General features: G+C 45.5%; 2 protein-coding genes across 3 annotated transcripts in view; one reads left to right on the top strand and one right to left on the bottom strand.

Moving 5' to 3' along the window:
* Window positions 1–1,702: 1,702 nt before the first annotated feature.
* Window positions 1,703–13,101, bottom strand: LOC135367259 (cullin-2-like). 2 transcript variants are annotated; one of them, XM_064600435.1, is made up of 16 exons: window positions 13,003–13,101; window positions 11,544–11,669; window positions 10,552–10,655; window positions 10,393–10,484; window positions 9,765–10,014; window positions 8,496–8,708; window positions 7,850–8,188; window positions 7,681–7,743; window positions 7,117–7,245; window positions 5,975–6,061; window positions 5,670–5,816; window positions 5,518–5,595; window positions 4,941–5,204; window positions 3,443–3,547; window positions 3,197–3,316; window positions 1,703–2,575 (listed from the first exon to the last, which is right to left on the bottom strand). In XM_064600435.1, the coding sequence occupies exons 2-16, from the start codon at window positions 11,659–11,661 to the stop codon at window positions 2,444–2,446; spliced, it is 2,241 nt and encodes a 746-aa protein (XP_064456505.1). In that variant the 5' UTR covers window positions 11,662–11,669; window positions 13,003–13,101; the 3' UTR covers window positions 1,703–2,443. The 2 variants fall into 2 exon arrangements, with proteins under 2 accessions (XP_064456505.1, XP_064456504.1); XM_064600434.1 differs by lacking the exon at window positions 13,003–13,101 and adding an exon at window positions 12,611–12,725.
* LOC135367258 (ATP-binding cassette sub-family B member 6-like) overlaps window positions 12,916–19,706 on the top strand; it is a 14,270-nt gene continuing 7,479 nt past the window's right edge. The window contains exons 1-11 of the mRNA XM_064600433.1: window positions 12,916–13,033; window positions 13,552–13,799; window positions 14,158–14,441; window positions 15,059–15,203; window positions 16,454–16,643; window positions 17,045–17,131; window positions 17,215–17,317; window positions 18,271–18,360; window positions 18,450–18,571; window positions 18,634–18,743; window positions 18,878–18,943. Coding sequence (XP_064456503.1) covers window positions 13,596–13,799; window positions 14,158–14,441; window positions 15,059–15,203; window positions 16,454–16,643; window positions 17,045–17,131; window positions 17,215–17,317; window positions 18,271–18,360; window positions 18,450–18,571; window positions 18,634–18,743; window positions 18,878–18,943 — 1,401 coding nt within the window. The 5' untranslated portion in view covers window positions 12,916–13,033; window positions 13,552–13,595. The remainder of the gene's footprint in view (window positions 13,034–13,551; window positions 13,800–14,157; window positions 14,442–15,058; window positions 15,204–16,453; window positions 16,644–17,044; window positions 17,132–17,214; window positions 17,318–18,270; window positions 18,361–18,449; window positions 18,572–18,633; window positions 18,744–18,877; window positions 18,944–19,706) is intronic.

Raw genomic sequence — 19,706 nt, 5'->3', positions numbered from 1 at the left:
ACGCATTGCATCCTGGGCACTTACTGAGTGGGGGAAAGAATAATAATCCTTTACGTTTCGCTTTCACTTTTACATGTCGTGGACAAACGGACCGGTAGCGGAGAAATCGAAACAATTTGGAGGCCACCCGTTTCTTTCGTATTAGTAAGCTCCCACAGTTCAAAGCGGCGCTAAGCACTCTGGGATTTTCTGAAGTTGTCGATATGTAGAGCTGAGTGCGGGTGAGTAAATTCGTAATGCACCCGCAGACGGGGCACCCGCGGCGTGCAAAAGTTTACGGAACACGCGGGCGGTGTATCTCCTCCTCGGTGCAACACCCTACCGGCGAGCGGAAACGGACTCCTTTGCTCTGTAGCAGACGACGCGCCGCTCCGTGACGCAGGTGTTGGCTTCGTCTGCGTCACGGAGCATACGAAGCCAACATCTGCGTCGTCTGCTACAACTCGTTCAGAGGGGTGAGCGAGTGCGCTGGTAGCGACACACCGCGATAGTTTCGATATTGCTTGAATGTGCGCGAGACGTGGTTTGAATTCGTGTCGCTGCCGGCGCACACTTCCACCCCTCTGAACGAGTGAACAAGCCCGCTTCCGCTTGCCGCTAGGGTCTCGCACAGAGAGGAAAATACACCGCTCGCGCGTTCCGTAAACTTTTGTCGGGACCTGTACGTCAGGGCTATTTACAGGGATGAGTCTGGCCATTCTCTGATGTTTTGCCGCCTCATGGGTGGAGCCTGGTTTGACGTCAGAGTCGTCGTGCGCGCCATTTTGACGCTGTCCGCCAGCTGGTCGACAGCCTTGTGGGCTCCGCAAGACAGTGTATTTACATGCTTTTGACGAAATATTGTGACATTTCACAAAATTTTAGGGGTCTCTTCCAGATTTTGGGTGGTGTTAGCGGGAGGTCTGGATAAATCACTGCTCGCACTGAATGGCATCTACAGGAATAACCCGCTTGTGACCCACAGGCGCCTGTGATGGGGGGGAGGGGGGGATTTTACTCGCAGCGTCACTAAATTCCTACTTGCAAACAGCAATATTGCGTACGAATCACCAAAGAGAACGATATCATCCATAATGACGCTTACTTCTGAGTGTGCCATGCAATGACGTTCTGTTTCTAGAATCTGCGTGGCAAAACGGCTGATATGGTAACAGCAAGTCCAATCTGACAACGATATTGTGAGATGATCAGCTGGTGTGTCGTCAGATAGAGTAGACTTGAAAGGAATGAGGGGAATTTCTGCCACGGCGTGCTGTTACGCTGAATGATCGATGTCGATCTTGTAAAGCAAAAGCCAAAGGGGTGAAATGACAAATGAAAGGTCAAATGACCACGGGATACTATGCGAAAAAGCGTTCTTTTGCCGGTGTTTTCCCTCAATGAGGACAGGAAAAAATGCCAAAATTAATTAGCAAGTTAGGGTGGCAAAAGGGTAGTTTAGTGGGTGCGGGTAATGTGGGTTTGCCCACGCTACCCTTAGCGGCAGTAAATTTTTACCCGCAAATCGAACAGCGCGGGTATCTCCGGATAACCGTGGGTGCACCCGCACCCTCGTTCACTTCTTCTGATACAGTGAGCACTTACGCAAACGGCTATTCATTTTACTGCTCGTACAGATAAGCATACACCCATGCACATCACAACTCGCGTTTTCACGTCACTTTACGTGTGCTGCACAGAGCCAGGAATAAAACAAAGTAGATCCTTGAAACCACCTTCTTTAATCATAGTCATATGTAGTCACAGAATGCTTAGAGAAGTTATTTCCTATACACAGAAGCATTGCAGGTATTTCCCATCAGACAGTGATGTGACGTTCATGCGTAAAATATGCGCGTATCTCTGTCAATTATAAATAAAATGTACATCCTAGTTGTGATGCCTAGAAAGCATGCACGTTGAAAATTTTCCTGAAGGCTGCACGATGAAGCAATGACATAACCGCGCACACCAAGCATCAATGAAGCAAAGTAAAATGGTATTTTTATTTCACAATTCCAAACACAGGATATTAAATAACGCATTTCATTTACACATAGGCTCTCCATCTCACTCCAGCTTTTAACCTGCACGAATCATCACGGAATAAAATGCAGTGCTGCCAAAGTTAGGCGCGGCGTGCAAGCAGCCTCGGTAACAAAAGTTTTACAATCTCATTAGAAAACAGCTCTTCTTTACCGCTTATTTCATTTCTAACTGTTTATTTTACAAGCTTTCCCGGCAACATGTACAATCCACCCCCGGAGGGTCCGAGCTTTCCCCTTGCCATCAAAAACGTACCTGACCGTGAGAAACCGGTGCAGTGAGATTTTTTTTGCTAGTAGGCACAGCCGGAGCCATAGCCACAGTCCGAGTCACAGCCACGCGTAGTATCCACAGAAACCGAATACGGTCGAGACGGCTGCCACAAGGGTTGTCCTTCCTCCATGTGTTTCCGGTTGTATTATGCCACATAACAGTACTCGTCGGGGCAATTCGGTGTTCTTTCTAAGTACTGCTTGTCGATCAGGGCTTCGATGCACTTCTTGATCATTGTTACATTTGGCGAGAACCTGTTCTTGGCTTGGTTGATCACCTGCAAGAACCAGCCCTGAGCGGTGAAATACCATCCACAAAATCTTGTGAAAGGTATCTGGTTTGGATGCACATGCAGCACTACATGTGGAATGCTAGGCTAAAGTGCAGCTTCCTCACTAGTACTCTGAGGTCGCTTAGAGAAGTTATTTCTAGGGCTGTGCATATAGCAAAAATGTTGAATACAAATACTGCAAATGACTTCAAATACTGAATCAAATTAGTGACTTCAAGGAACGCTGTTCACTGCAATGTGCACATACAGCACATACAACCACATTCTGATAACCACAGAAATGTGTAGGGAAGTATCAACTATGAAAGGATGAGGAAAAGGTTGCCACACCCATAGAGCAATTTACGCTGCTACAGTCTGAGCTGTACACCCTACATTGTAAAGTTCCTCGAGGGCAGATGGTTTATTTGATGCAGTGTGACTGAATGCTTGATGAAGTGCTGCACTGCTTGAAGTGGTTCAGAGAGAATATCAGCAAATGTTTCAACTGCCTAACGGAACTGTTTTCCGCTGGCTACAATGTAAAACCATCATTGACATGACATTGGCGACAGATTGTGCCAATAAATTGTTGCAGAAAAGGCATAGAAGACTGTGAAGATGTACCTCCTGAACAAGCATGTTATGCCGCAGGACTTTCCTCGCCTTCATGATGCGTACGACGGCTGCCTGCAGGTACAGCTTGCGGTCCTCGTCCACAGAGTTGTGTGTCTGCTCCAGTTCTTGCTGCATCATTATGTGTACAGAGGGAATAAGGGCACAGTTTATAGCGTACCAGTCAGAAAAAGAAACACCAGAGGAAAAAGTGTGTGTGGGGGGGGGGGGGGGGGGAGGAAGAGAAAAATGACTCACCTGTGCTGCCTCCTTCTGGACAACAGCGCTGATCTTAAACTTCGTTCGTTTATTTGAGTAAGACTTGTTTAGGTGAAGCACTGTAGCCAAAGATAGGGGACCCTCCTTCGTGCATGCAAACAGAGAAACACGCATTGCTTAAACACTTGCTAGCGGACAGTGTACCGCGGGTCAACAAGCTCTGGATCTACTCGGATCTAACTGGACGAGGTACCGTATTTGTCCGCATATAATGCCAAGTATTATTTTTGCTGCCCCTAAAAGACACCATGAACCTGCAAATAATGCGATGCAGGATTTTTGCATTCCCCTATGATAATACATGGTTATATAACTGCAGATGATAGGCAGAAGTGGTTTGTATGAAAACACTTTTCCAGATGATTTACAGAGCAAAAACGTCACGTGTGACCACTCCCTCCGCTGCGCTGCTTACGTGTGTTCAATGTCGCTATCACTTGTCTGACGAGTATCTGATGCCGGATCGATCTTTGAATAAACACTGGATAAACGAGCACGAAAAGCGTTCCGTGTAGATGCACAGAAGAACAGCGATGCTCGTTGCTGACACCAACGACGAATGTTCGACTGGTAGCCACTGGTAGTCATACAAGGCCCGTGTTTGAAATTGTCTGCGGCGCTTTGCTGACATTCTGACCTCGTGCGATTAATGATTAATGAATCATTAAGCAGGCCTTCTACATCGAGGTAGTGTTGCCGTAGTATCATGCGGTCAGTCCTAGCAGTCAGTACGGAAGCAAGAGTGAGCACGACGAATTACGTTATCTCGTGCAGGAGGGAGCGTGACCTCTCTGTGTCCTGCCATCCTATTTGCAGTAATATTTCGAGAGCTGACGAACTAGATTTCTTATCTTTCTTATGCGGAACACGACTATAGGTAGGGAGTGATCTTTTCGGGTTAAATGCTTTTGTCAGATTCGGGAGGTAAAAATCTGGCGCTATTTTGAAATCTCTAATTCGGAGAGAAATCGGGCGATTATTGTGCCTTCAGGTGTTATCTGGTGTTTTTGTCTCTCCTCTTGTCTGTTAAGTCCTTTCCTAATCTCTCTTTTTTGTTGTTGTTGCTTTTTGCGGGATCGTGACCTCCCAGCAATAATCCCCGAAGGCATAGACAGTGTAGACACACATGGGTGTATTGCTGGGAACGTAAGTGACCCATTCTTGCATGTGTTACATGTGGCGACCTCTGTTCGTCTTCGGTGGAAACATCACTTGAGGATTTCATAGTGAATGGAATTCGGGGAGAAATCGTGTTTAACCCGAATTGGTCGGAGGTCAGTTCGGGGTGGGGGAATAACCGGGCGGAATCGGGTTTAACCCGAAAAAGTCGCTCCCTAACTGTAGGTACTGCATGTAAGGCAACCCCATTTTTAAGGCAAATCTGATTTTCAAGGTAAAAAAAACTCGCATTATACGCAGTCAAAATACGGCATCTACGTTTCGCACTTCGAGAGACAGACACCCGTCAAAATCGAACCTGTGAACAATTGAGCAACCGTGCATCCAGAAGGCTCTGCAATTGCTTGAAGAGCTGGTCCTCAGATAGACGAGTCGATTCCTGCAGGTCCCGAGCGGAGAGTGTGTCCGTGACCTCGAAGGGCAGAAGCAGGGCCATCTGGTATGTGCCAAGGCTGACAAGGTATGGCTTGCGGAGGTAACACAGTCGGACGTCCGCCTGACACAGATGGTGTAGCCACGTCAACTTGCGTCCGCTGAACTTGCTCTGGTAGAACTGCTCAAACTGCGTAACACGGACGCAAAGATATGCGGTCATAAAAATTTATTTTACAAAAAACACTCTTTGACACAACAAAGGCTTCACGGATCATCTTAATGATATATATATAAGCTTTTGTCTAATATCTACTTACAAGAGCCCAATGTACACACCCATTGCAAACACAGTATATAGTTAGACCCTAGTGTTTTTTTATGTGTGTGTTCGAAAATCTGGAGTAAAAATGGTGCTTTATTTCAGGAGCTGTAAAAAGGAGCTTCAGGTATGGTCCTACATAGTTGCGTAGTGCCCCGTAATAACAAGCGTGAAATGTCACCTTCTGCACACTTTTTTCTAGCTGCTGCGGTATAGCAAAGGGTGAGATGGCGCTTTGTCCTAGGGGCCATGCACCAGCCTGAAAAGACGAAAATGTGAAGTATGATCAAAATTCTCAAATCAAAGTGTTCTGTACTGTGGTGGAGCTCTGACCTGAAGCACGTAGATTGAAAAATTTATGCCAAGGTCAATCTCTCCAGCCTTCAGGTACGTGTTGAACTTCCCGTTGAGGTCAGCACTCACGTTCATGTCCGTAAACATGCGGTGGAGCTTGCTGGTGAATTCGTATCCGCAGGCTTGCTGCGGGGATTATTTAACGCAGCTTATGAGATTAAAGGGGGCAAAGTTAAATCTACTAGCAATGCCCTGGGGTCCATCACACGTGCAGAAGTTTTTGAAAATTGATACATATTCTCTGGGCTCTATACAAGGCTTGTAAGGCATACTGTCCAACTCACCTTCAGTTTGTTTATCATGGCTTCCTCAGCATCCATTGACATAGACTGACTATGAATGAGCCTCTTTGCCAGCATCTTTGCATAAAACTGCAAAGGATCGGAAAATTCGATGCTGCAATCTTTGCAAGTCGTAGTGTCGCGGTAGAACTTATGTTAATCCATACCAACGCTTGCGTCTGCAGAATCCCACCTAATTTATGTCATTAAAATCTGCACATCTCACATTGTATTCTTGCATATTACCACAGTATTACTAAGGCCCCTGGTTTTCGGCTGCGGCAAATACAAAATTCTGCGGCACCGACTTGCAAATTCCGCGATTTTCCGCAACAAGCAGTCAACGGCCCCTTGAAATGGGACACACTTTATTTTCTTGGACGATGTGGTAAAAAAAATTATTTTACTTTACAGATTCGAAGCACTGTTGCAGCTCAGCATTACATACAGGATATCTTGTCAGAGAATGCCGTCTGTCGCCTGCAATTATTTTATATCTGCTGAAAGATCTTTTGGCATCTACCAAGTTTGTAGGAACTTTATAGGAAGATTATAGGAAGATTATAGGAAGGAGCTTACAGTACATGCCCTGTGGAAGTTACATCTTTAGAACATCCCCCTTTCGTTTCCGGGCTGTAGGCATTATTTAAGAGTCTTATCTTAAGAGTCTTTAAGAGGAGTATGAAAAATAAACTTGAGCTAACGTTAGCTTAAGCCAAACTACAACCTGTCTGTGTTGGTCCTGCAGCATGGGCAATTCTGTAAAGCAGGCTTCACCTCACGCAGGGAAGCGTCAGGTGAAGCCCACTTCCGGGAGGTGTCGTTCGTATTCTGCAAATTGTCGGATATTCGGAAATCCGAATATTGGGTATTCGATTCGCGAATGAAAGACTTCGAGTGATCGATATTGGATTCGAATTCGAGAACTGGAATATCCGCACAGCCCTAAAAATAAGGGATTACACGATGAATTCCGGGTTCCGCGACAATTTGCGGAACCGTGGAAAACCTGGGGCCTTATGTATCACTCTATCTCAATTTGGTAGAGAATATCCTTTTCCCAAGAACGAAAGTTAGACAATCTTTACCACATAAAATCCTATTCCTATTAGTACCATTAACAGCAAGCAATAGAGTCATATTACCTTCTGAAAGACATCTTTATCATCTATGTACTTGAACACGGTTATGGACTGACTAAGACGGTCCTCCACTTCAGACTCAGAGATGCCCTTTGCACTTTTCTTGAGCAAGCTGTCACAATACTTGGCCAGCTGCAAGCACAAGTTTGTACGTTAACCGCATACTCGCACGAGCGACACTTCTGCAGAAGCGGAAGATGCGGAAGACGCCACAGCTTTCGGCTGTCACGTGAGCGCGGGCGCTCAGCGTCGTGTCTTCGCGTACACTGCTAACCAGGGGGAATATCCTGCGCCACGGCCACAAGATATTCCGTAGCAGACGACAGGAAAAGATGCTGACGGCGTCGTCTGCTAAGTGTCGTCTGCTAAATGCGCAGTACGTCACTCCCGGTATTCCGCACCGCGTGAATGCTCAACACAACTCGGGATGGAACTTCGGCTCTGTAAGCAGCGTTTTCGCTTTTTCTTCCGCTAGAATCTTCCGCAAGTATGTCGCTCGTGTGAACACACGGTAGCTCTCCAGGACAGAAAGGAAGACACTGTGCCGTAATAGGCTTCGCGACTCACCAACTCTGGAGAGCGACAGGGTTGCTTGGTGTTGCTCCTGTTGTTTATGATAGTGGCGCATGCCTGCAGTGAAACGAAGACCCGACGTGAAAAACAGCACGGGTAATAAAACAGGAGCACAGTACAGGAATCGGTTCTTTTCTTGGGGGTTAGAGGGGGAACCTCTAACCTTGTCAAGGGCACTGACAAACTGCTGGTCAGCTTGAAAGACATCCTTTATAAGTTCCTGGTACGATGTGTGCACTTCGAGCACGGCTTCGACAAAGAGCTGAGGGACGTTGACGTTGGCGCCGTTTGTCCCCGTACAGCTGGCAACCCGCTCCAAGCCCACACGTTCCATGTGGCGCTGCAGGGTTTGAATTAGGGGATCCAGGGCTCTCAGTGGCCTCAGCAAGGTGTACATGCGTCCCAGGTCACCCTTCCGTTCAGCCGCCACCATGGGCTCACACTCCTGGTGGAGGAAGGCCAGGTGTGTGCCGACCATCCGTTGCTCACATTCTCGAGTGACCTGAAGAAAGGCAAGGAATATTCAGGACGCCTTCTTTTTTGAAAAATAACGTAGACCGGGATGCGCGGTAGAAACGATATTGGCCAAATCTTCTACTACTTATATAACTGCTTATATATAAGTCCAAGAATGCCAAAAAGATCTTTTTTTTTTCTTTCAATGAATCTTTTACTACTATTTGGAATTTGTATTTCAAACAAGTACCGTTTTCGTATTGTCTTACAGCTTCGTCGCCTCAACTCTCCCTCCCACTTTTAGGTTATTACTTGGCCTGGACCCGTAAAAAAGAATGAAGACTTCTGCATACTTTCGGATAGGAAGAAGGGTGCAGGAACTTGCGGGAACGCAGGTTCTCCTGCGCCAGGCACTGCAGAACCTTCTCCATGTACGACGAACAGCCGCATTCCTGCAGCAGACGGCTCGCTTCCCTTTGATAGTGTTCTCCCGTTGCAGCCAGAAATGGGCCTTCGAACAGCTCTTGGTAAAGGGACAGGGGCAGTTTACGTTTGTATTCCTCCACCTTGAGAGACAAAAAAAAAAGGTTTCGTCAAAAGTGGGAGGCGAGGAAGTGAGAGAAGTAAGGGAGCGAAAGAGACAAGTATGAACATTCCCGTGTGGGTCACGCAGGAGCGCTGCAGGGGCATGTTCTGCCCCGAAAAACCCCAGCGTGCCCCTCCCTGCGGGACACGGATTGGGTCAGCGGAGGGCAAGGAACACCAATGAAAGTAAACAGTTACTGAAAAGTACCGTATTTTTTACCCAAAAAACATTGCGTCATTGTATAGAGCCTGAAGTTTTAGGGTTTTACCCGATTCTTCCCCGAATTTGTACCCCGAATTGAAGGTTGCCTCTTTATGGTCACCCGAATTCGCATGAACTTGGTGCACACGTTTATTTACCCGATTTTTACCCCCCGAATTTAGAAAAAAATATTTCCCGAAAACTTCAGGCTCTAGCCATTAAGGGGTTGAGTTCAATAAGCAGGAAAAACTGGAACACAACACTTAGGGTACACTTAATTCCCGTTTTATTCCGAGATATCCACGGCGATCTGCTCGTAATCGAACATCGCGATTTGCCTCATCACCGCGATTTATTCCGAGATATCCGCGGCAATCTCTCCTGAATGGAACATCGCGATTGTCCCTCATTGTCGCGATTCTCCCACATCAAATCGAGCTGCTGCACGAGCACGATAGTGTTGTGTTAGCGTTGTGATAGCGCGATAGCGATTGTGTTGCACAAGACCATCCGGCATCATGCTACTGATGTCGGGGCGAGTCTAATGTGCTGGGGGAACAAAAAAGTACCAGCATTTCTGCGCTCAAGTTTGGGTGCGTTCAATACACGAGTGCGTCCAATATGAGAGCAGATATGGTAGCTCGCCACAGTTACTTGACATACAATCAAAAACAACAGATTGTGGGCATGACCTGTAGAGGTGTACATGTCGGGTACAAGTCGGGTACATGTCGGCACGTGTGTTCCAAGGCCAAATGTTAGTAAATACGGTACAACCTGCTTCCTTTGCGTGACATGGGAACTGTTCACAACGACGTGAATTTTATAAACGAACCTGCACGAGGGACAATATCACTCCCTGGACCACTTTCTGGGGCACTGAGCTGTCACCACGCCTGTCCGCTTCAATGGCATCCAGGAGCAGAGAGACCAGGTTGGTACGTAAGGGCTCTATCATGTTCCGACGCCACAGGTCCAGCCCCAACTCCCCGACTTCCAGGAGCTGTTCCGTCGGCTCCACGGAGCCGTAACTGAGGTCGGCTTCGCTCAGCTTGTTCTTCTTGATATGCTGCGTGTTCAGGTACCTTCGAGACAAGAGGACCGGACATTTAAAGCTGCTTCCGAGGCCGCCATGCAAGATATCTTTGCTGAACGGTCTTTTGTCACTGCACAATCTAATCAGACCTGACCGTGCGCTAATCATATCAGCGTGACGTAGTACAATCAGCGTAGCGAGCAACCACAAAGTCTAATTTCCCCGTGAAAATTTGTACGCTAAGAACAGAGCCTGGTGATTGTTGCATACTCAACATGTCACTGAGCCCAAAATAATATTAACATAATATATTAATAAGTTAATATAATAGGTACTTGGCAATACGATCTGCAGCATGCAGCATGCAGCATCCATGCCTGAACAATCTCATTATGTATATGTGAAAAAAAAACATGTTAAAGCTCACATGTAAAGTTTGTTGAGATAGTCAACCCCTTGACTGTACTGAAGCCAGTGCGTGTAGTAGGCCGCCAGGAGGTCGTCGTTGTTTACCACAAGCTATGTCGAGAGTTACGGTAAAAGGTGAGGAAACAGACTTGAGGAAAATCCTCGATGGCACACTTACTTCATAGAGGTACTGGACGTGTTCATTAAGGTACTTCTTGGTCTCCTGGTAGAGGCGGTCTCCTAAGGGCTCGGGAAAGGCTACGCAAAGAGCATACACATCTGTGTCCATACGTTAAGGAACGTCACACACAATGTGAGAAGGTCGACCATCCCAGCGATGGGAGCTTTGGGTTTGTCCACGTTAATTGTGTTTGTCCAAAAAAAAGTAACTATGTTACTTTTACAGTTGGCATCTGAGGCCACGACAAAACCATGTTACAGAAGTAATGCGTGGAAAATATTGCAATGCCTGAGTAACTTAGTTACGGTTACATTTTGCGATTACTTTAACCAAAAGTGGTAACTAGTTACAGTTATTAGTTACTTTTGTAGAAGAGTAACTTGTTACTGCAAAAAGTAACTAGTTACTTTTACAAGTTACTTGTGACTCAGTTGCTACCCAAGACTGTACAGCAGAAGGTCATGGTACGGCTTGGGACAAAAGTTTACGGAACACCGGTGTGTTGCATTTCTCCATTGGTGCGACAAACGGGCGCGGACGCTTTTGTCCCAAGCTGTACTAGGTACTTCGGAGGACATTCAGAGTGATCTTCATTGGAGTCACAGAAAAATTTCTAAATTCCCAGGGACAAAATAAGTCCATTACCATGAGAACAGACAAGCTTTGCACCTCCCCAGCAATTCCTATAGTACCACATAATAGCACATGTAGGGACTATGGGAAAGTGTCAGATTTTCAGTGTGTGATAACTTCTGAATGTGGTGTTGCAGTGACGGAGGATACTGACTTGCACGTTCCATATACGAACCACACAATTTCGAAGCTGCAATTCCCTCACAAAGTGGGAGGGCCATCTCATGACAACCCTAATAGCCATATGATTAGGATAGACACACTTTTTTATCACGGCCTGACACAGAAACAACGTTTGATATAGATAGATAACTAGCAACTGACATGCACCTGCATGGCATGCCGGAAAGGATATGAGAAACGATCATTCCAGACAGATCGTGGGACCTTTCCTAGGGTGATAACACCAGCAACAGTCTCTCTCAACTGCTCCCATGTAAAATCAAAATCTATCCTTTTGGGTTTCAGTGACATCCTGTTATCTGATATAAAGAGAATGAGACCAAGGTTAAGTACTCAGATAAACGATACCATATAGTAACACTGGATGCTGAGAAAAAGATGCAGATAAGCAAAAGATGGAGAGCATGTGCCCCGATTATGAGTGTTGCTTCGAAATAAAGTGGTAAGCTAGGCTGTAGAAGACTTCACAAAAGTGACTGTCTATATTTTTGTCTACTTTACATACAGTCTTTATTATAGCAGATGCAATAACACTAGAAAGAAATTTGTTTTGCACGTTGCCATGCATTGAATTTGTTGTATGTGTTATTGTATTTGTAATTTTTCGTATGCATTTAACTTCGACAACGAACGACTTGGTACAACAGCTATATGCCTGGCAGCAGAACATATTTTTCTGTAACGTAACTTCTTTGCGATGATACAAGCTCATGTCACGCATTTCGGCAACACGGTAGGTTAGAATCATAAAGCATTTCATAAGCAAACATTTCTACACAAAGTACAAGTATGATTCTCTGAGAATACAAGGCATTTCGTTACATGGGATAATGCAGCATCCTAGTTTGCCGTATCTCGTACTAAGCAGAAATGCACAGTTTTCAAATGCTAGCGTTTTCAGTTGACGACCATTACCAGAGGAATTGATATAATTTGTATCCCCATCACGACATCAGTGAGAATGCATACCAACAACATAGCAAATGAGGTAATGAACATGAGCACACGCACACAGCTCTTAGATTACACATGCATGCGGAACCAACCTTGCACGTTTCACCTATCTCATATGTCAACCATGGTATTATCTCGAGAAACATTAACAATGCAGTAAATGTGAGAAAAAGTGAACTTTGAGTAAACGTGTGTCGAGTCACGGTGAATTCCATTCCAAGGTCCGTGTACGACAAATGAAACAGAAAATTATATAGATAGACACACAAAACTGAACACGACCTACCTGTCGAATACGTGCGAATGCAGCAATTACTAGTTATTACTGAGGGAAATATTAAATTTGATATTTAAAGTACGCTGAAGTCAATGCTCGCCTTCATTTTTCTGCTTCGGGCGCCCTCGCCGATGGGTTGGAATCGGACGAACTCATTTGGTGACCTGATAGTAAAAAATTGTCTGAAGAAAATAATTGTTCGGAAACTTTTTTTCTTTATAGTGCTTTGGTAATGTTTAACCCTCTGTTTCGAAATTATAAAACATTTCTCATACTGTGATTTCGTAACCCACGGGAGAGGGAGTGACATAGCATCACGACATTTAATGGCGGCCCCCATGAAATTGCGAGTAAGTAATAACAGGAAATCAAGGTGACGTTTTAGCCTACGAGGGACTTACACAACACCGACGCGACTCAAAACTGTAACAGGTAAGATGCCCTCGCAATGTAGAAGTTGTGTCCTTATCAGTCGCAGGATGTCAATGCTGCGTAAGTGCTGATGGGGCAGAGCCGGCTGCATCGGGTGATCAGGCGGATCAGGTGCACTCAAGTGACCGAAGACAAAAACGAATTGCGCGTGATCCATTGCATTTTTACGGAAAAACGCCTTCATACTGAGTGTATTAAAATATTAGCATACACAAACAGGAGCGGAGACTGGCCGTTTGTAGCGGGGATATACACTGCGTCATTATGCCTGTTGAAAGTTCAAGCGGTTTTGTGCCATGAAAACGTGCGATTGTGCCTTGTGACGCATGCCAGTCTGTCTTGAAAGCGCTTGAAAGCTACAAGGAGGTTCTTAAACCTACTACCGTGATTGGCTAGAGCGCAACCAATCGCGTGCTTTCTTGAGTGGCTCCGCCCAGCAGCTCTTGTTTTGACATTACTTTCGTTTTGCAGATGAATTTTTAGAACAGGCTACAGCATATTTCAATTTCTTTCCTCAGATGCTCTGGTTTGCTTGTTGAAGAAGGGAGCGTGAACTGTAACAATGCTGTACTGTCCAGTCAACGTCACCTTGAATGATGTCTGGATCCACAACGGCCTGTCGCAGTGCTTCATTGACACTGTGGTGCCACCACTCATTCTGGGACTCATGGTTGTGGCCGGTGGCATACAGTGGGGGATTTATAGGAAATATGCTACGCCGTTAGACGTCCGGCTACTCCAGCGCAAGGCCGGTTACCGGATCCATGTGAGTGCCATGTCTTCTGTGCGATTTACCTTCAGTTACAAGACCTTGCAGGCTGATGAAACAAAAAGAAAGAGTAAACCATAAATTACACGCAAAATATAATCAGCTTATTTTAGAAGGTAGTACGTTCCAGAGGTGAAGCTCAATAAATGAATATTTTATATGTATCCCTTGTTCACTTTACATCACATCTAGCCACAGTCATCAGTGAAAACATTCCTGAACACCTGTCCTCGCAGCTTAGAATAGATTCGGTTTTAGATTTGAGTACTAAATGCCAATGATTTGACTAGTAGTAGATGCAAGCAGCATAGTTCACCGAGTCAACTCACTCACAAAGCAGTCCTTTTTGCTGCAGATTTCTCTGATGCTCACCCTTGCAATGCTGACATGGGTACGCGTATGTACGCTGTTTGTCTGGGGCACTCCGATGGGACACCACTTTGTGTGGGCGGCTTGTCTCTTCCCAGCGTGGATTGCTGCGGCTGCGCTGACGTCGTTGGAGAGGCACTGGGCCCTTCCCAGCATTCCAACTTATGGCCATGGCCTTCCCCTGCTGCTCTTCTGGTCAGCAAGTCTCATCCTGGAAGTGCTGTCTTTTATGGGACTCAACAGTCCATCATGGTGGTTTCTCTTGCACGTGTAAGTTGAAGTGAAGTCCACCAGTTTGATGACTGCTCGTGCACACAAGGATAGGCAGAGAGACATGGCAAGCATCTTCTCTTGGTGACAAACATAGGCATTCCTGATATCTTGGACTCTTGCTAATAGGAATTCTTTGGAGAGGGTTGAGGATGTGAGCAATTTGCTGACAGGGTGCAAGCTGCTTAAACACGTCATCCACCACGAAGAACATCATGTGCCACATGCCAGAGATTTCAGCACACGGCACAAATGCTAGGGAGCACTCCTGTGGTCAAAACTTTAGTATTATGAAAAATTATAAGTTAATATTAGTGTTAATCACCGATTGTTGAGCCAACAGACAGAACTTTCAAAATTTTTGTAGGGGGCAGTCAGGCAAAGTAATGTGTGTCAAAAAAGAAGAGGCATCGTTTTGTCTTCTATTGGCTTTGTTCTGTGACTTTACAAACTTACATCTAGCATTGCACATTTCTTTATTCTTTTTTTTTTTCTTATACCAACTTGTTTGTTTGTTTATTATGAGATAAAAGAGAGGTTAGCCAAGCTAGGGCTGGCTTGCTACTCTTATACCAACTTGAGTCACCAGCTATGAAACCTCGGCTTTCCACTTTCAGAGACAGAGACAGTGCTGAGACAACCTTCTTTGCGGTGCGATTCTTCCTCACCCTGGCAGTGTTCATCTTTGGACTGGTGGCGCCCTCGGTCCCAAAGTCGAGCGACTATGTGCAGTTCTGCCAGTTCCCATCACCAGAGCGGGAGGTAACAGTGTTTTCCATGTCGGGTGAAGTTAGAAAATGTGGGGCTTCGGCCGTGCAGCCTCCTTTAGGCCCATGGCAGCACACATGGTGCCATAAAAGTGACAAAGTTCGCTCAGCTGGAACATTGCTTTTCAAGTTCCCAACATTCTTCCCCAACAGTAGTCATTTGTTAACAAGCACTAGTCATTTATATAGTCTTATAATAGGCTTGCGTCTTATATGGGGTCTGGCCGCTCATCATCCAAGGATTGAGCGTGCTGCTCGGCATAATGCATTGTGTACCGGTGCTATGAGGGTCGTTCACATGGTACATGGGTGCAGTTTACATTATACTTGGTGTTAACACAAGGCACGTTAAGTAAGTGCCCCTCTTTTGACGCACTCAAATCGGGGGTATGACACTCCCGGAGCGGCCACTAAACAGCGAAAAGCAACTCTGAAGCGCTACACTGCTCGCTCCCTGATGCTGCTTCCTGTCGTCTGCTCATGCAGTGCACAGGAGGAGGACACGTTGGCTTAGTTTGAACCTATAGTAACGTTGGGAGAGACGGCTGAGGTTGTGAAGACTTCTCCTAGTAACAGCGAATGAAATGGAAAAGATGGGAATTTGTAACAGAGTGTCATAGGAGCTGTTTACTGTGATGAAAGCCTGCATGGCGTGAAGATGTCTGCACTAAAGCACCGCATTTCCCGCGAATAACTGCCAGTAGCAGTGTCGAAATTGTCCACTACTAATACAGAAGGATGATAACAGTTATAAAAATATTACAGTTTACTGAAATCGGAGCATTGGGTAACATAGAAAGTTCGTATTTTGTTTCCGAACCCACACTTCGAAGGTCGTCGCGCCACCGCTGAACAGGAAGTATGTCACGGAAAAATCTCTAGCACACGGGCACTTGTCGTCTGCTTCCGTGCACTTATTTGAAACAGGAGCTCAAAAAGCGGCACAGAGTCTCACACTTTCGGGTGCGCGGGGGGCACTTGTGTTGCGTTAAGTGAGTGAAGTCTGAAACACTCACGCTCAGGGGCACCTACTGAACGCACCCATGCACTTACCATCAGACGCTCACATGAGTTCACATGAATGAATTCGTTCTGCAACGTTGCAGAACCGTTCATTCGTTCATGCAATGCCCATTGGAGCAACTGCTTGTAGCAAAATCTTTGTGCGGCTGCTTTTAAAAAATCAACTGTTCACAGTGTACCTATTCTTTGTATGTCACACTGCTATTTCATTGTTCCTGCCAGCCACTACTAGAGCATGCAGAAGAAGGTGCCAGCACGTTCAGAGGATTCTGCGGGAAACTGCGGCTACTCCTTCCATTCTTATGGCCTAGGAGAAAAAGCCTCCTGCAATTCCTTGTCATCTGCTGCTTTATCATCCTTGTTTCCGGACGTGCTATTAACATATTCATTCCGGTGTTCAACAAAAAAGTTGGTATGCGGTACTACACAATTTCCTAAACATTCTATTTTACTATTGCTGTGCGAATATTTGGATTTTCTGAATACCGAACGGAATAATTGTACTATATTCAATTCAATTTCAAAATTGAATATGGAATTCTATATTAACATTTGGAATCGAATCTATTTTTTCTTCCAAACTGAATAGATTACAATAGTTCCGAAGCAGCATTTGTAAGGCCAAAAATGCCAGAAGGGACGGTATAAAACAAACTGAGTGCTGCTTCATGCGAAGGTCCATGTGCACCAACAACAATCTCATGAGGTGGTGTCAACAAATACTAATGGAAACAGCATGTTGAAAGTGTCCCAGAACTTAGTGTTGAGTGCAGTTTAACATGAAGGCTAGCACATTTTTTTCTCGACATGCAGTTGACAGTCTGAAAGATGAAGGCCATATGACTTTTCCGTGGATATATATCCTTCTCTACGTGCTCCTCTGGACTCTTCAGGGCCAAGGTAGGACAAATTGCAACTTAAGACACAACAACACACAACAAGATGGTTGCTGCGCATTTGTTCTAATGAATACTTTCTTCTAGGGTCAAGCAGTCTACTGTACAACCTGAGGTCATTTCTCTGGATTCCCGTGCAGCAGTACACAGTCCGAGAGGTTCAAGTGGAGCTCTACACACACTTACACGGGTCTGTCTTGTATATAAGCACTTGTTCGCCAAGTAAAGTCAGCTCATGTTATACCACAGGTAACACCTGTCAGTTGTGCTGACTTTTTTCGTTTTGTTTATGTTAGAGGAGTCGTGAATTGATCATTCCCCTGCTTGAAGAGTTCTGTTACAAACTGTGGGGGTTTTTGTCTCCCATATACGTACAGTGTGTTTCTCCTAACGTTATGAAAAACCATATTAAAAATCTACGCATTATGGGGTCAAAGCTGGGAGATTTTGCCATGACATCTGAGCACTTTTATGAAATTTAATTTGCGAGAAATTGAGTTTTCCTAATTGAACTCCGAAATTTGCCAGGTCGAACCTCACATCTCTTTGACGGAAACAGAAAGTGCGTGCCGGATTTACCCCAATCTATTGCAGAATACATTTACTACCGTGATGGTAACAGCCCGAATAAAAAAAAAAAAAAAAAACCGATTGAAAACAGTGGTTTCGAGGAGCTCAAATTGCTGGCCGTCAGGTCTCCGAAAGAAGCATTGCGAGGAGGCCATGTACCTGCCCTTTCACTTTCCTTTTTCAAGCTTCTGCTGATAACAGCAACATGATTGCAATGCAAAGCTATCCGAAAGAAGAGCAAAAAGGAAACGGGAAGGAAGGGGCGGGTGACCATTTTTCTCCCGCAGCATCTTGCATTATAATTTGTTTCCGTAAACAAACAGGCACAGAGGTTTCTGACGATTCCTCGTGGGAGAATTTCCCATTCTCCACGCTGTAACTGTCAAGCTATGTGGAAGTACATTTTTTGTGCGCATGTTACGCTGCTAAGTTTGCAAAAGCGATAGTCATGGTTCAAAGAGCGGCCAGCAGTTGGCATTGCGGCACAGGCATGCAGTAGTAGCAGTGAAAAGATGGAAGCCAGCTCCACCTGGTACCTGTGTTAACAGATGGCAAATCAATTCAACTCCTTAGGTTGTCTCTAAGGTGGCATTTGGGAAGGAAAACTGGAGAAGTCCTAAAAATTCTTGACAGAGGAACATCCAGTGTTACGCAACTGCTCAGGTAAAAACTGCATGACAGGGTATCTCCAGATGCGCTGTAGATTCTCACAAACTCGTAAATTTTGTAAATCCTAGTTGATTCCTTTCCAGCTACATCCTGTTCAACATTCTGCCCGCCATCGCGGACATTCTGATAGCAGTTGTCTACTTTGTTGGCTTCTTCAACCCATGGTTTGGGCTAATAATCTTCGTTACCATGGCAGTTTACTTAGGTAAGCAAAGCAGTAAAGCGGGCAATAAAAAATGTGGCATGAGCACCGAGTCCTTTTTTCAGCATCAACAATCACTCTCACCGAGTGGAGGACAAAGTACCGCCGCGACATGAACCTGTTGGACAATGCTGCCACGGCTAAAGGAGTAGACGCTCTGCTTAATTTTGAAACGGTAAGCCGTGTTGCTCAAATAGTCATCATTCATAGCAGTCTTTGCAGTAGTGGCAGTGAGTCGACAAATTAAAGGGTCTCAGGGACATAAAATAGTGATTGGTGATGATGGTTCTTGCACTTTTCTCTCTTCAGGTAAAATACTACAATGCTGAAGAATACGAAGTACAGGGTTACAAGGAGTGTGTGGAAAAGTTTCAAGTAAGCGAAGTTCCATCAACAGCACAGAGCTCTAGATTTTTACAAACGAGCTAACAATAAAGGTAGCCACTGTCAAGTTCTGGAAGGGCCTGACATTAGCTCACAGCAATGTCCAGAGTACTTCAACAACAACACTGGATACCTGTGCAGTTATTCTTAAACTATGAGTACTTTTCACTATGATGACTTATAAATATATTTTTCAGGTCCGAGTCATCTTATATAGTAGGGGTGTGCGAGTACTCGAATTTTCGAATACGAATCGAGTAATACGCTATATTCGGTTGATATTCGCAAAGGATATTCGCTATTCGCAATTTTCGAATATTTTTCGAGTATCTGCGCACCGGCAGAGATGCACGCGAAGACACCCGCGCGTGCTGCTAGGCTGGTAGCGCTGCGTGGTGACGTCATCGCGCGTGAGCTTCCTCCTCGCGCTCCTCGCCACTCCTCTCCCAAAGCGAAACCACGTGCAACTGATGAAACCGTTGAGACGCAGTCACGAGTCGCGCAGGGCATGGCAAGTTCGGCTGTGTGTACAACTGAAAAACTGCAGGATGATGGACACGATTGTGAAGTTGTGCAGGATAACGCGGCAGCGAAGCGAACAAACAGAAGCGCCGTGTGGGACTACTTCCAAAGAGAATCGGCAGTTTCTGCTAGTTGCAACCGGTGCTCTGCGCGCATCCAGACACCATCGGGGTCCACAACCAGCATCGTGAATCATCTGAAGCGACATCACCTACTTTATGCTGAGTTTAAG

The sequence above is a fragment of the Ornithodoros turicata genome, chromosome 8 (assembly GCF_037126465.1).
Source record: "Ornithodoros turicata isolate Travis chromosome 8, ASM3712646v1, whole genome shotgun sequence".
Taxonomy (NCBI): domain Eukaryota; kingdom Metazoa; phylum Arthropoda; class Arachnida; order Ixodida; family Argasidae; genus Ornithodoros; species Ornithodoros turicata.
This window is presented reverse-complemented; position numbering and strand designations above follow the sequence as displayed.